At 35.9% G+C, this 16,296-nt stretch overlaps 1 protein-coding gene across 4 annotated transcripts; it reads left to right on the top strand.

Annotated features, from left to right (window-relative positions):
- The first annotated feature begins 10,341 nt into the window (after window positions 1–10,341).
- Window positions 10,342–16,215, top strand: LOC120264941 (ABC transporter C family member 8-like). Of its 4 annotated transcripts, none has more exons than XM_039272848.1 (13): window positions 10,342–10,421; window positions 10,534–10,666; window positions 10,754–12,542; window positions 12,613–12,933; window positions 13,010–13,096; window positions 13,176–13,766; window positions 13,868–14,032; window positions 14,123–14,417; window positions 14,506–14,720; window positions 14,797–15,102; window positions 15,189–15,252; window positions 15,352–15,591; window positions 15,833–16,215. In XM_039272848.1, exons 2-13 carry the CDS (start codon window positions 10,605–10,607, stop codon window positions 15,937–15,939), a joined length of 4,242 nt encoding a protein of 1,413 aa, XP_039128782.1. In that variant the 5' UTR covers window positions 10,342–10,421; window positions 10,534–10,604; the 3' UTR covers window positions 15,940–16,215. The 4 variants fall into 4 exon arrangements, with proteins under 4 accessions (XP_039128782.1, XP_039128780.1, XP_039128783.1 ...); XM_039272849.1 differs by having other exon boundaries at window positions 10,406–10,421; window positions 10,603–10,666; XM_039272846.1 differs by having other exon boundaries at window positions 10,534–12,542.
- Window positions 16,216–16,296: the final 81 nt, after the last annotated feature.

Below are 16,296 nucleotides of genomic sequence, written 5' to 3'. Positions count from 1 at the left end.
GAGGCCTTGATGAATGCTAAAAGCTCTCATAATTTATTTATTTATTTTATAAAATAAATAAATAAACCACAAATACGTTAAAAAAAGAGACTCACAAAAACAAGAAAGAATTCACTAGAAGTGGAATAAAAAAAACAACATAAAGAGATAACTAAAGAGAGACAATTAGAAGGAGGGAGGTGTAATGAATTTATTTATAATGAAATGCATATGTTACAAATTTCAAAATACAGTGGGGTATCAATTTTTTTTTTTACTTTAATATTTTTTTAAACTTAAACTAACATAATTAATTTAGTAATTCTTTTTTTATAACAAAAAGCGAAATAGTTGGGAATGTCAACAAGGAGCAGTGGTGGGTTATGTAACCCTGGCACCATTTCTTTTTAGCAGTAGTGATCCCACGGACTTGAGTCTGTGGGATCTAAAATGCACCCGAGACGTGGCTGTTGTGCAGCCACGCTTTTTGATTTTTAAAAGACAATTTTCAGTCATTTTATTAAAGTTTAAATTTTAATAAAAATAAACAAAAGGCAGTATGGTCATTTACTCTGACCATACTGCCTTACCACCCGCTTCTTTCCCTTGTCTTCTTTTTCTTCTTTTCTCCTTCTTTCATTCTCTGGATCCCAAGCTTCTCCATTTCTTTCACAACAATTGTGCCTAATTAAACAAGTAAGCTCTCTCTCTCTCTCTCTCTCTCTCTCTCTCTCTCTCTATATATATATATATATATATATATATATATGCAAACACACTCTCAAATTTCAGGAGATATTAATAGGATTTAATATTTTATTTGTCTAGAAAAACAAGGAGGCTGAGTTTGATTGAATCTAAAGCTGGTTTTGTACCTATCCTTATTATTTGGTACGTTCTTATACTTTTCTTTGGTTGAAGTTTGTTTTAGTAAAATAATTTTCAATGTTCTCCTTGTTCTTATTGGGAATTATGTTTCTAGTTTTGTCCAATATGGCAAGTACTAGTGAGACACAAAGTTTATATCTGGATGTATGGGAAGTGGAAGACTATATTTATAATGCAAGTGAATTTGAATCAGAGAAAGAAAATGAAAATCAACCTTTAAATGAAGATGAACTCCATGAACCAAATGAAGCACAAGGAGAAGATAACACTGAAAAAGCTACTGAAGATATTAATCAAGAAGTTTTTCTTGCGCCACATGTTGGTATGCTTTTTGATTCAATGGATGAAGCATATGACTATTATAATCAATATGCATACAAAAAAGGGTTTAGTGTGAGAAAAGGAGCAATAAGAAAATCAGAAAAAGATGGTAATGTCATTGGACGGCGTTTGCACTGCTCTAAAGAAGGTTACAGAGAAGAAAGATTCAAGAAGACTGAAGGTGACAAGAAGAGGCATAGGGGTGAAACACGTTGTGGTTGTAAAGCTAAACTTTTAGTAAACAAAAACTCGGATGGAACTTGGGTGGTTTCGATGTTTGTGGAGGAGCACAATCATATCTTAGCAACTCCAAGGAAATGTCATCTTTTACCATCACATAGAAAAATCGGTGAAAGTCAAAGAGGTATGATTGATAAAACGAGACAGTCGGGCATTAGAACCAACCTCATGATGAATTATCTTTCACAAGAATCTCAAGGGAGTCGAAATGTTGATTTTATTGAGCTAGATGCAAGGAATTATATGCGACAAGAAGAAAAATAGAATTCTCAGGGAGATTCACAAAGGTTGTTGAATTATTTGAATGAAATGCAAATAAAGAACCCCATATGCAATCCAACTTGATGATCATGGAAAATTAACAAGCATATTTTGGAGTAATGCAAGATGTAGAATGGATTATAGCTACTTTGGAGATGTTGTTTGCCTTGATCCAACTTACGGAACAAATAAATATGCAATGCCGTTTTGTTCCAATTGTAGGTGTTAATCATCATCTTCTAAACTCGTATTATTTGGTTGTGCATTGATTTTTGATGAAACAGAATACTCTTTTGTTTGGGTACTTGAGAAATGGCTACAAGCAATGAAAGGAAGTCATCCCAAAGTGATTCTAACTCGATCAAGATTCTGCTATTAGTGGTGCAATTGCCAAAGTCTTGCCATGTACCATTCATCGATATTGTCTATGGCATATTTTTCAAAAATGCTAAGCGACACTTTAGGGAGATTATTCACAAGGGGGTCAAGTTTGGACAAGATTTGTCTTATTGTGTGAGGAGTCTGAAACTATTGAAGACTTTTGAAAATGGAGTGAATTTGCTCATTAAATATGATTTGAATACAAATGATTGGATGTTGAGAATGTATAGGAAGCGCAACATTGGGTTCCCGTGGTATTTGCATGAATTCTTTTGTGCAGATATATGTACAACTCAACGAAGTGAAAGTATAACAAATTTTTCAAAGGGTTTTTGAGTAGAAAAATGTTGTTGTTGGAGTTTGTTCAAGGTGTTGATAAGGCACTAATTAGATGTCGAGAGAAAGAAATTGAAGCTGATTTTTAAAAATGAACAATATGCAACCATCCTTAATACTTCATATGCTTATTGAAGAAGAAGCAAGCAAATTGTACACACCGGCTATCTTTGATAAATTTCAAGAAGAACTACTTGGAAGTCTTCGGTACAAGTGTGAAAAAATTGAAGAGAATGGGAATATAGCTTCATATAAATGTTGGATACCAGAAAAAGAAGTTAGACTTGTTAAAATGTGCTTTGAATCTAGTTTTTTTTTTTGCGAGATGTAGCTGTTGCAAATTTGAATTTGTGGGTTTCTTATGTCGTCACATATTGAAGGTATTCATTGTGGCTAATGTGGATAAGATTCCAAGAGAATACATGTTAAATCGTTGGACAAGAGATGCAAAATGTGGAAAATTTTTTGATGAAGAAGGTCAAGAAGTTCAAGAAGATTGCTATACTCATTTAACACTTAGATATAGCACCCTTTCTCATGAAGCACAAGAAGTTGCAACCAAGGGATCTTGCTCTACGTAAGTTTACAAAGTGGCTTTGCATTGGTTGAGGAAGACAAGAGAAGAGGTTGAAAAGGTTATTAAAATGCAAAAGTTTGAAGTTCCAAATAACAACATTGACAAGTGTTTATCACAATAATCGATTATGCCAACCGAAGTAACAATCCATGACCCTCCACTAGCAAAATGTAAAGGAAGTGGTGGAAGAAAAAAAGTATTTTGGGAGAAAAATCTCAAGAAAAGAAAGGCCAAAGTTGTTATGGGAAAGAAATCACATATTACTATAGCTCAAGCAAGTAAAGGTACTCAATATAATATTAATATTTACATTGAAAAAAATGATATATATGTAAGATATTATTATCATAATCCCTATTTTATTCATGTTGCAGCAAGTAAAGGTACTCAACCTCGACAAGTTTTTGTTTGTGATGATGATTCCAATACAAGTGTATCAATCAAGGTTAGTTTTAGTGTGATTTATTAACATGTGCATGCTTTATTGTTGGTCATATATATAATAATAATCCTTGTTTATTTACTTCGAACAGGAAAATGCTACACATCAACTTGTCTTTACTAAGAGCAAAATGGCTAGAATTGATCTACTATAGGCAATATTTTCCATGGTAATGATGCTGAAGCCATTAAGTTCATTAAGGTAATTTGCACAACAAGAAAGATTCATTCAAACCTAGTTATTGTATTTAACTATTTTATAATATTGTCATTGATAAACTTTTCATCCTCTTTTGAACAGTTCGATGGTGAGAGCTACCTGCATTGGTTATCTTCAATTGGTGTTCTTCTTGTTTTGTTATTATGTTTGATTTGCTTGATGTTTAGTGGAATTGATGAAGCTGTTGTGATTGATGTTTGATTGGATTCCAGCTTCAAATTAATCTGGATGTGTTGATTCGGATGTGTTGATTGATAGAATCCTGGACTTGAATGTTAATGAGAATCCTATTACTTTGTTTTTACTAAATTGTTCATGCAATTCTTCTTTTGTCAAATATTTCATTGAGTTACTGTGAAAATCATAACAAATCCTTATTTGTCAAATATTTCTGGAGTTCTGGAAGAACAAGGTGCATGCATCAAAGAACATAAACAGAACCAAGTCAATTACAAGCAATTTATTGTTTAGTATCATCGGGCAATAATGTGAATACGAGGGTATTTAAAAAGCTGAATTTACATAATGATTTGTTGCTCTCATCATTATTGCTCAAATCCAGAGTGAGAGCATAGAAATACAAATTGCTATTGATGAACTAAATTAAATCAAGAGGCACAGAGCAACCTAAAACTGATGAGACAATTACAATCAAAGTCAAAATTAAAAATCAAAATCAAGAACAATCTTAACAATCCCCTTGCCAATCACAGTTAACAAACTAAAGTCACATAATTCTGATGTTGCCCGAAACAACTGATCATAGGTAAACGAATCACCCACAACAGACGGGTTGACAGAAACTCCAGCAGATGGCAATGGACCTCCAGATGGCACAACATTCGCACTCATTTCCCTCCTTTCTGCAGCCAGGACGCCTCTCCTCATCATGCAAAACACAACAACAATCACCACGAACACAAGAAATGCAATGGCACTGAAAACTCCTATCAAGATATACTTCACATTTCATCCTTTCCTGTGGTAGTTATAGGGCCATCAAAAGGTATCCTGGAAGTAATTACCCACAAAAGATGTATTCTTGCTGCCATATCCAACAGGCTCTAAGCCTTGGAAGTAATTCATAGAGAGATCCACAACACTAAACCTTGCAAAAAGGATCCCAAACACTGAAGGAATGGGGCCATAGTAAGAATTATTGGAATTATTGATGCCGAGGTCGAGGAGGCTAGGCGAGAGGGGTGCTTTGAGCAGAGAGGATTAGACCCGATAAAGTGTTCTTTCGGAGAGGATTAGGGTCCGGAGATTGGGATCAGACCTGAGGTTGGAAAGCTGAGAAACCGACGGTATGATGGCACCTGTGATGTGATTTCCAGCGAGAAAGAGTCACACGAGCCTAGAGATACTGCCGAGGGAGTCAGGAATGCTACAGGTGATGTCACAACATGAGAGGTCGAGCACGCTGAGGGAGTGGGGAAGGGAGGGCCGAGACCACTCCGGGATCGATCCGGGGAGAAAGCGAGGAGGAGTTGAAGGTTTTCGAGGGAGGGCGATCTCGCCGTTGAAGGAGGACTCGACCAATCCGTTGATCTTGATGGAGGATTGGGGAGATCGATCGATCTTGGATGGGACCGGAGTGAAAGAGATCCGTCGGGTGACGGGGAGGGATGATCTCGCCGAGGCCATAAGCTATAAGATCGGGGCCTTGGAACACCGCAGGGAGAACAACATCAACATCGCTCAGGTGATGAAGCGGCTGGAAGAAAAAAGAAGACGAAGGAAAGGGATAGAACTAGGTGATAAAGCAATATAGTCAAAGTAAATGACCATACTGCCCTTTATTTTTTTTTATTAAAATTTAAACTTTAATAAAAATGACTTAAAATTATTTTTTAAAAATCAAAAGGCGTGGCTGCACAACAGCCACGTCTCGGTTGTATTTTAGATCCCACGGACTCGAGTCCGTTGGATCACTACTCTCTTTTGCTGCCATCAGGAAACAATTGCACGCATCTTGAAACCAGTGGGTGACCTTATAGATATTGAGGACAAAACATTCTCTTATTCACTTCACCCTTTCACTATTAAAGGCCTAACTTTGTTTTTTCTTAAGGGATCAAACTAGAAGTCACTTTTGGAGGTCTATTCGAACAAAAATAGAAAAGGAAGATTAGAGATGCGAACAAAAATAATGTTTGGTTGGAGGGAATGTGGATAGGGATAGGAGAGAATATAGGGAAAAATTTTAGTAAAATTACTTTTGTACTCTCTCATATTTTAATTAAATAATATGTTTTAATTGTAAGAAAATTTATTAAATAGCTCCAATTTCTATAATTTTTTTTAAATAAGTTATTGATGTATTTATTTTCTAAATAAAATTTTAAATTTATACATTTTAATAGATGAATACAATTTTATTATTTTATTTAAAATAAATAAATGTAAAAAATTAATTATTTTTAAATCTCTAAAATTTTAATAAATCTAATATTTAAAAAATAAATGAGATTTTTAATTTTCTTCCAAAATATTATTCAAAAAATTTAAAAATCTTAATTTGAGGGGTATAAAGGTACATACATTATCTATAAGGGGTATGAAAGTTAAATTCTTTATCAAGGCATGCTCAATCCATCCAAAATGAGGGGGATGGGCATGAAGGGTTTGAGAGGCATGCACTCCCCCCTCATTCCCTTTTCCATGCCCTTTGGTGCATGCCCAAACATGGGCATGCACATGTCACAAGGGTTAATCCTCAATCCTTGGGGATCAACCTTTGCATCCAAACACACCTAAATCTTTGTTTCTCTCCTATGGAAGGTTTAATAGAACTTTTGAATTTACTAGAGTTGTGGTTTTTGAAAGAAAAAGAATAAACCACTAATTTATTAAAGAAAACAGAAACATGTTGTGGCTATTTTAACAAAAAGAAAATTTTTTTGGATACTTTCTCTTTTATAGTAATATTGTACAACCGATTTTTCTTTACATGCTGGATGTGGATGTCACAAGCAGAAGGATCTTCTAGTGTTTCTGTATAGCTTAATCTGTGAGATTGTTAATATGTTGTTTTTGTTTAGCTTAATTCTGTTAGGTTGCTAATCTTTTATGGCATAGTGTTTGGAGTCACTTCGCAAGGTTAATATGTAGGCAAGAGTAGGTTGTAACTTGTAAGGCCCTAAGTAGTGGATTTTGGTAATGAAACTCTCTCTCTAACTTTCCCTTGTCTGTCTTTGCCTTTCTCAAACCCTTCAATTCTCTGTAGAATTTTCTTGATTCCTATTTGTAAGCTGTGTTAGCTTAACAATCGATATCCAAGCAGACTTTCCTGCGACGACGATGGTGACCGAGACTCGTTATCAAGCTTTGAAAATGGCGATTGAAGAGCTCAAGTTACAACAACAGGAGGATCGGAAGCTAATGGAATCTTGATTCGAAGATCTGTTTCAGCTAATGACTTCCTTAACAGCTAGGGGTTAAAGAGATTAGAGGAACTGAGGAAATGGCTGGAGAATCTTCTCCAACTCCTTTAAGATTAGTGTCCAGACCTAATTGAGGACTTTCGCTATGAAACCATAAGGCTTTTACGGAATCCAGGAATTTTCTGGAGAATGGTATATTCCAACCAATATTTTTATGTGAAATTTTTTAAAAAAATTTATTTTTTATATTATATGCATTAACTATATATATTATTTATTAAAAAAATAAAACAAAACAAAACAAAACCAGAGGGCCATGACAGCCCTTCGCTCTCCCTTAACTTTGCCCCTAAGTCTACAAGGAATATCACATTATTGTTAAAGAGGATGAATTACTAGCGGCGATGATCCAAGACCATTGGATTTGAGAATGAGAAATAACACAAATTTCTTGCATACTATCGCCAATCACAAGAGGAACATCCTCCACCTACAAGATAAGGACAGAGCCTTTGTTGACCAAATAGATATCATGCACCCACTCGGGCAACAGAGGACCACTTCTATAACCTCTTTAGCACTAAAAGAGACTTCTTCTACACCATTTACTAGTAGATCCTCTTTGCTTATAGGTGTTGAGAATATAGAAGAGTATATTGGAAAGAATGGCTTGCTTTTCTATTGATTCATATGATATATTTATACACACGATTGTGAAGTTACAAAGATAGAAACTATCCTATAATTAAGAGATTACAACTAATTACATGATAATACAACTAATAACAAGATTATTGGTGATTGATTGAGATCTTATAGTGATTGATTGAGATCCTATAATCAGGGGGTAATTGAGTACAAGGATTGTATAATATGCCCCCTCAAGATGGTGTTCCGGAGGAGATGCCAATCTTGACTCGTAAGTCTTGGAAACGTCACCGTGGAAGTGGTTTGGTAAGAGCATCTACAAACTGGTCAGTGGAAGAGACATGAGTAACACGAAGAGCCCCTGATTTCACTTGATCTTGAATAAAATGATAGGCAATAGCGACATGTTTCATGTGCGAATGGAAGATTGGGTTCGAGCAGAGATAGGTGGTACCAATGTTGTCACAATAAATAGTAGGTTGTGTAGGAAGAGTGACACGAAGCTCTGTGAGAAGAGAACAAATCCAATTGATTTCAGAAGTAGCAGTTGCAACTGAACGGTACTCAGCTTCCGTGGATGACTGAGCAACTGCGCGTTGTTTCGTGGAAGACCAAGAGATAGGATGGCGACCAAGATAAATAAGATAGGCACTCATAAATGTATAATCATCTTTGTTTCTAGCCCAATCAGCTTCTCTAATCAGCATCAGAGAAGGTATGAAGTGAGAGTGGATTTTCCTTAGGAAGAGATTTACCATGAGTCAATGTGCCACACAGATAAAGAGGAAGTCATTTCGTAGCATTCCAATGTGCAGATATCGGACGATGCATGAACTGGGAAAGCTTGTTAACTGTATACGTGATATCGGGGCAAGTGAGGCAAAGATATTGTAGACTGCCAACAAACGGAAAATATTTTCGCGCCAAAGTTATTTTTTAGCCCGCCAAGCAACTTTCGCGGCGTTTTTAATTAAACACGCCACAAAATGAAATATATTGCCAGCGTTTTAATGAAACGCCACTATAAAAGTGCAGCGAAAGGCCTAATTTGTTGTAGTCATAGTAACCTCGAAGAGAGCTGGCTCTTAAGGAATTACAATGAGCTTCAACTTGAGATCTATCAGGCTAATAGTGTAGTATAGATGTCAAGCTATTTTTAAGGTTCTCCCCCCTGCCTGAAAAGTGCAAGTGATTCCCTTTAGAATTAGTGGTGCATTCATGCAGTATTTTATCTGTAATCCAACAGAAAAATAAGGCTCCAGTGATACAAATTAAAACAGTAGCATTGCTAGTGTGCTTGCTCACTTGAAGATCTTGCAAATCTATCCTTCTCTTTGAGGGCTATGAAAACGGTGGCCGGCCCATTGCTTTCTATAATTGCTGGAGGTTCTAATGGAATGTGAATTATTTACTGAATTATCCTCTCAGCAGAGATGATACTGTTGTCCAAATTACAGTACCATCTACAGTTGAGAACTGGTCATTGTTAAAGCCTAAGAACTGACAACATGAAATATGATAAACAAATAATGATCAGCAAATTTACTAAGATGGAATCAAATTTATAATCTAACTAGATGAAATTCCAATCACTAGGAGCTAAGGTTCCCTGTGGAAAGTATGCGAGAAAAATAGCAGGTGTGAATATGGTCAAGTTTTGAAGTGCTTGCACTCTCGTAAGAACCCTCTTCATGGAAGCAATTGTATGAAAGAACATAGTTGCATTGGGGCAGATAAACTTTACATTGTTCTCAATAGTCTATTCCATCATTGAAAAGGCTCTGATTGTGATGACCCCATTTGATGTTTCAGCAGCATAGTTTGTAATAGGTGCTTTTGTTGTGCCATTGATTCTTACAAGCTTTTTTGCAGATGCAGGTTAACATTCCTTTCAGATTAAAATGTGTTAATTTCAGTAATTCAATCTTTAAAAAAACAAAAAGTTTGTTCCGATCCGAAACAAGAATTTTTTTTTTCCCTTGATAAAAGTCAATCGATCACAGTTTTATTTTAAAAGAGATAACCACAAGCAGTGAGTACCCCTCCCTACATGAACAAACAAACAAGAATTAAGATTCCTGTGGACATGTCCTGCTGCAAAAGTAAAAAGAATTTGCCATAATAAGGGCCTGCTATATTACGGTTGTCATCACTGATACTCTTCCTATGGCCCAATTGCCAAAACAAGTGTGAGAATTTACCATATATATATATATATAACCCTTTGGAAAAATGTGAAACATATAACAGGCGAGAGACACATGTAATAAAAGCAAAAGATACAAAATTTGAAATAGTCTGCAAGAAAATCCATTCGAGAGTAGAAAACCAATTTGATTGATTTGTCTAAACATTAATCTAATTTGCTTAACTAAATTGTATATTATCATTCATCTTAATCTCTCCATTAGCTAGACTTTCTTAAATAATCATGCAAAATATTAAATAATAAGTTCGGTATAATTGATACAATCATCTTCCCTTTCTCTCTAAAACTCACATCTACACAATTGTGAAGTACAGAGTGGGGGTGGTGGACCAAAGTTAGTATTAATGCTCTTACTCTTTTTGCCTCTGATGCTCGTTTCTTTATTTTATTTTATTTTTCTTTTCTTTTCCTTTGTTGTGATATTGAATTGAACTTTCTATGCGTATGTTAGCAGCTTATAATTGCTCCAACTGACTTTTTCTTAGGATTCTTTGAAGAGAAGACTCCGTATTATTTCTCTAAAGAAACTTCCAGGTTCGTATATTTTGTGGATTCATCCACTCATTCATTCATTTTCTCTTTTGTGTTCCAGTGTATTTCAGTACTTGACATTAAGTATTATAAGTTTTGTGCTGTTTATTTTCAGTTCTTGTGTTTATAAAATTCTCTTTATATGATGATGATGATGATGATGATGATGATGATGATGATGTAGAGATGTTCACCGGGCTTTGCAGGGGAGAGTCTGAACTGGGATCTTCATACAAACAAAGGAACATGTTTGGCACTATGAATCTCTTGTTCTTTCTTTCTTTCATTTTAGCTTTACTTTCTGTTTTTCTAAAGAGATTTTATGTTCATCATAGGAGGAGTAGACGATGCATTTATGTCTTTGGTTCAATCCTTTGTACCGTTGTTAGTATCATCTACTTTATTTCTTGTTTATGGGTGAAATTCAAAGGGAAGAACAAGTTTCTTCATCAAAACTGGGTGAACTTTATGATTAGAAGCCTTGTTTGTATTGGTTTAGCAGCATCTCTGCAGTTACTGATGAATAAGTTCATCAGACTATTGGTTTTAGCTTGGTGTGTTTGTTTTTCTGTATTCGAATCAGTTACTGTTGCAGAAATGTTGTTTGGAGGACAAAGCATACAGATAATTGACATTTCATCTTGGCCAATCTGTCTGTTGCTCTTGTATTGTGCTTTCGATCTTGCTCGAGGAGAAAATCATCAGAACTCTTCTGGTGCTGATTTAGTTCAGCATCTATTGTTTGAAGAAGCTAAGGGGAAAACAGAGCTTGAAAAAGCTGGTTTTCTTAGCATGATGACCTTTTCTTGGATAAATCCTTTACTGAATTTAGGCTATCTGAAGCCGTTAGTTCTTGAGGACATTCCCTCTTTGAGTTCAGATGATATTGCTTCTGTAGCTGCTGATGTTTTTCTTCATAAGTGGAGTGATATCAGTGAAGAGAAAAGGCCATTTACTAGCAATTTAGTTATCCAAGCATTACTGAGATGTTATACGAAAGAGATGATACTAGTTGGAGTGTGTGCTTTACTTCGAACAATAGCTGTTGTGAGCTTACCTTTGCTAGTACGCGCATTTGTTTGCTTGTCAAGCAGTGAAGGAAAAGATACGTATCAATGTGTCTTACTTGTGGTTTGCTTAATCTTCATAAAGCTAGTGGAATCTTTTTCCCAAAGGCATTGGTTTTTCAATTCAAGGAGATATGGAATGAGAATGCGATCGGCTCTAATGGCGGCTGTGTTTGAGAAACAGTTCAAGCTTTCTAGCACTGCAAGGAGAAGGCATTCAATGGGGCAGATAGTGAATTACATTGCGGTTGATGCTTATCGTCTCGGTGAGCTTCTGTGGTGGTTTAACATGGCATGGAGTTTACCACTCCAACTTCTATTAGGCATTGCTGTGCTTTTTAGTTCAGTTGGCATTGGTCTCCTACCTGGTCTTGTCCCTCTTGTTCTTTTCGGTCTTGCTAATATTCCATTTGCAAAGAGGTTGCAAATCTGCCAGTCCTGCGTTGTTAATGCACAAGATGAACGGATACGAGCGACGACAGAAATCCTGAACAACATGAAGATCATCAAGTTGCAGTCTTGGGAAGACAAGTTCAAGAATGTGATTGACTCTATCAGAGAGGTGGAATTCAAATGGATGAAAGAATCACATATCAAGAAAGCTTATGGAAGTGCATTTTATTGGATGTCTCCAACTTTTATATCTTCATTGGTGTTTGTTGGATGTTCTCTAATGAAAAGTGCTCCTCTGGAAGCAAGCACAATTTTCACTGTTTTATCAACACTAAGAGTTATGGCAGAGCCGACAAAGATGTTTGCTGAGGTAATCTCCATGATAATACAGGCAAAGATATCAATGGACCGCCTTAATGCATTTCTGCAAGAAGATGAGTGCAAACAGGGTGATGTAATCAGGATTCCTGCAGCAAAATCAGATACAAGCATTAGAATCCATGGAGATTTTAGCTGGGAAGCAAATGCAACTGCTTTGACACTTGAAAAGATAAATTTGTTCGTAAATAGAGGTGAGAAGGTAGCTGTATGTGGTCCTGTAGGCTGTGGAAAATCATCACTTCTTCTTGCCATTATCGGCGAAATACCAAAGACATCTGGATTAGTAAGTAGTCACATAACCTTCCTCCAAAATTTTTAAGATGATAAACTTACTAAAGTAAATCTTTATGCAGGTCGAAATCTGTGGTTCCATTGCCTATGTTTCTCAAACATCATGGATCCAGAGCGGGTCAATTCGTGATAACATACTTTTCGGAAAGGCAATGGACAACAACAAATATCAAATGACCATCAAAGCCTGTGCACTGGACAAGGATATCGGTGATTTCGAGTATGGAGACCTGACTGAGATTGGCCAGAGAGGATTGAACTTGAGTGGAGGCCAGAAGCAAAGGGTTCAGCTTGCTAGAGCAGTCTATAGTGATGCAGACATATATCTCCTTGATGATCCATTCAGTGCTGTTGATTCGCATACAGCTTCCTATCTCTTTGAAGTAAGAACATATGTTTTATCATGTGCATATATATAGATACTTAGTGGTCCTGATATGCTTGTTTCCATTTTCTCAGAAATGCATAAATGGAACTCTGGAGAAGAAGACTGTAATTTTAGTGACACATCAGATTGATTTTCTGACAGAAACTAATAAAATTATGGTAAGGTGTTCGATTTAGATATCGAATTCTTAAAAGATGATATGCTTGGTATGATGATTTTGGTGGTCATTTCTAACAGGTTATGAAAGATGGTAAAATTACTCAGTCAGGTCGTTATGAAGAACTACTGAAATCAGGGACAGTGTTTGAACAACTAGTGAATGCTCATCAATCTGCTATGGAGGAGTTGAACTCCGGAAATAATGTACAAAGGGAAAAACCGAAAGAAACTCATTCCGATCTTTCAAATGAGAAAATTCATAGTATGTCAAAGAAAGCCTTGCCGAAGGTCCAGCTGACCGAAAAAGAGCAAATCGAAACCGGGAATTCGAGATGGAAACCATATCTTGACTATGTTCTTTTTCCAAAAGGCTCACTTCTTCTTGGAATGGTTGTGATTTGCCAGTCATCGTTCATTGTACTACAGGCAATATCTACATTTTGGCTTGCATTTGCAACTCGACTACCTAAAATAAGTGATAGCATGTTGATTGGAATTTACAGTGTCTTTTCAATCCTTAGTGCCTTTTCAGCATTTATGAGGAGTTTATTAGGTGCGCATCTAGGACTGAAAGCTTCAAAGGCATTCTTTTCCGGTTTGCTCGAGTCAATCTTCAAAGCTCCAATGCAATTCTTCGACTCTACTCCTATGGGAAGGATCTTAACCAGGGTGAAGTCTCTTTGACTGCATATTAACATATGAAAATGCCAAAGAATTTTGGTGACACAGTTAATTATTAACGAAACTTACCTGAGTTCAACATGATGCAGGCATCTTCAGATATGAGTGTTATCGATTTCCAAGTGCCGTATTCGCTTGTTTTCACGCTTGTGTCAGTAATTGAGGTCATAGGAACAGTATCAGTGATGGCAACAGTAACATGGCAGGTCCTTATTATCGCAATTCCTATTAGCTTTGTTGCAAGACATGTCCAGGTGAATCTCAATTCTTGTTTTGCACCACCACAAATTAGCTGTTTTTTTCAATAGATCGAATTGCGAAATTAACACTTCCTAACTTGAAAGGCACATTATCTTGCATCTGCAAGAAAGCTTGTAAGAATCAATGGCACAACAAAAGCACCTATTACAAACTATGCTGCTGAAACATCAAATGGGGTCATCACCATCAAAGCCTTTTCAATGAAGGAATGGTTTATCGAGAACAATCTAAAGCTTATTGACACAGATGCAACCATGTTCTTTCACACAATTGCTGCCATGGAGTGGGTCCTTTTGCGGGTGGAAGCACTTCAAAACTTGACCATATTCACCTCCGCTATTTTGCTAGTATTGCTTCCACAGGGAACCATAACTCCAGGTGATCAGAATTTCATCTGTTTCAATTATAAATGTGAATTCATCTTTGCCAATCTGCATCCTTTATTTTTCATGTATCATGTTGTCAGGGCTTGTTGGTCTAGCTCTTTCTTATGCTCTAACACTGACCACTTCTCAAGTGCACTTAACAAGATGGTACTGTAACTTGGACAACCATATCATCTCTGTTGAGAGGATAATTCAGTATATGCGTATTCCATCAGAACCTCCAGCAATTATAGAAAGCAATAGGCCACCATTTTCATGGCCCTCAAAGGGAAGGATAGATTTGCAAGATCTTCAGGTGAGCAAGCACACTACTAGCAATGCTACTATTTTAGTTTGTATCACTAGAGCCTAATTTTGATGTTGGCTTACAGATAAAATATCGCCCAAATGCACCACTAGTTTTGAAGGGAATCACTTGTACTTTTCAAGCAGGGCATAAGATTGGTGTCGTCGGAAGGACTGGAAGTGGAAAAACAACTCTGATTAATGCACTGTTTCGATTAGTACACCCAGCAGAAGGGAGAATTCTTATAGATGGTCTTGACATTTGTACCATTGGCCTAAAAGATCTCAGGATGAAGCTCAGCATAATTCCTCAAGAGCCAACTCTCTTCAAAGGTAGTATTCGAAATAACTTGGATCCTCTTGGACAGTATGATGATCAAAAACTATGGGAGGTATATATTTGAACTCTTAACATATATTTATCATCATGAATACATGAATTAATGTAATATATTACATGACTATTAATTATTCGTAGGCAATACGAAAATGCCAATTGGAACCAGTGATTAGAAGCCTTCCTGACCTTCTTGATTCATCTAGTAAGTAGTTCCTTCTTGTTGATTGGTCACACTACTTTGTCAGATATGAATTTTAGAAATGCTAACAGTATTACTATCAAATTAATTTTTTACTAAAAGTATGCGATGATGGAGAAAATTGGAGCGTTGGGCAGCGTCAATTGTTCTGCCTCGGTCGTGTGCTTCTCCGAAGAAACAAAATTTTAGTACTTGATGAAGCAACTGCATCAATTGATTCTGCAACTGATAACATAATTCAACAAATAATAAAGCAGGAATTCTCAAGTTGCACAGTGATAACCATAGCTCACAGAGTTCCAACAGTTATAGACAGTCAAATGGTCATGCTTCTTTCATATGGTATGCCATCTTTAAATCCATCTGATGTTTATTACAACCACTGCTTTTCTTTTCTCATGTAATTCTTCATTTGATTTCTACTCGAAATACTAATTTGATTTGAATGTATAGTTTGGATTTTTCCTTCAGAGTTGCGTGAATATTTTGTTAAAATTTTTTGCCTTGTAACAATTTAAGCTTATAAGTTTTATTATTTCTTTGTTTTTCTCCTATGGAATTTATTTAATTTTGCATTTCTCAGGAGAAGTGGTGGAATATGACAAGCCTTCAAATTTGATGCAATACAACTCCTATTTTTCCAAACTTGTTGCAGAATATTGGTCCAATCACAAAAGGAAGTTTTCATAGGATTTGTTTTTCCCAATTTTTTTTTATTGTATAATATTCTTACATTTCCATATGAAATAGATGAAAGAATGTGTGTTGAAAATTTTCATGTGTAGCTGGAGTTTTTAATGTAAATGACAATATAATTTGCTAAAGATGAGAAGCAGATGATGATAATTATTAATCATCATTGTTATCATCAGCCTTGTTAGTATGACAGAGCATCTAGTTGGATCTAAAAGAGTACCCCACACGAGGGTTTATCTTAAATTTTAAGTAGTTCTTACTCAAGGTGCATCCATGGTTTTTATGTTGTACATGAAAAATCATTTTGGTAAATACATTCGTAAAAATCAATGTAGTTTACTAATTCATGAT

This window comes from Dioscorea cayenensis, chromosome 7 (genome assembly GCF_009730915.1).
Source record: "Dioscorea cayenensis subsp. rotundata cultivar TDr96_F1 chromosome 7, TDr96_F1_v2_PseudoChromosome.rev07_lg8_w22 25.fasta, whole genome shotgun sequence".
NCBI lineage: Eukaryota > Viridiplantae > Streptophyta > Magnoliopsida > Dioscoreales > Dioscoreaceae > Dioscorea > Dioscorea cayenensis.
The sequence above is the reverse complement of the archived record's forward strand: the minus strand, read 5'-3'. Positions and strand labels throughout refer to the sequence as shown.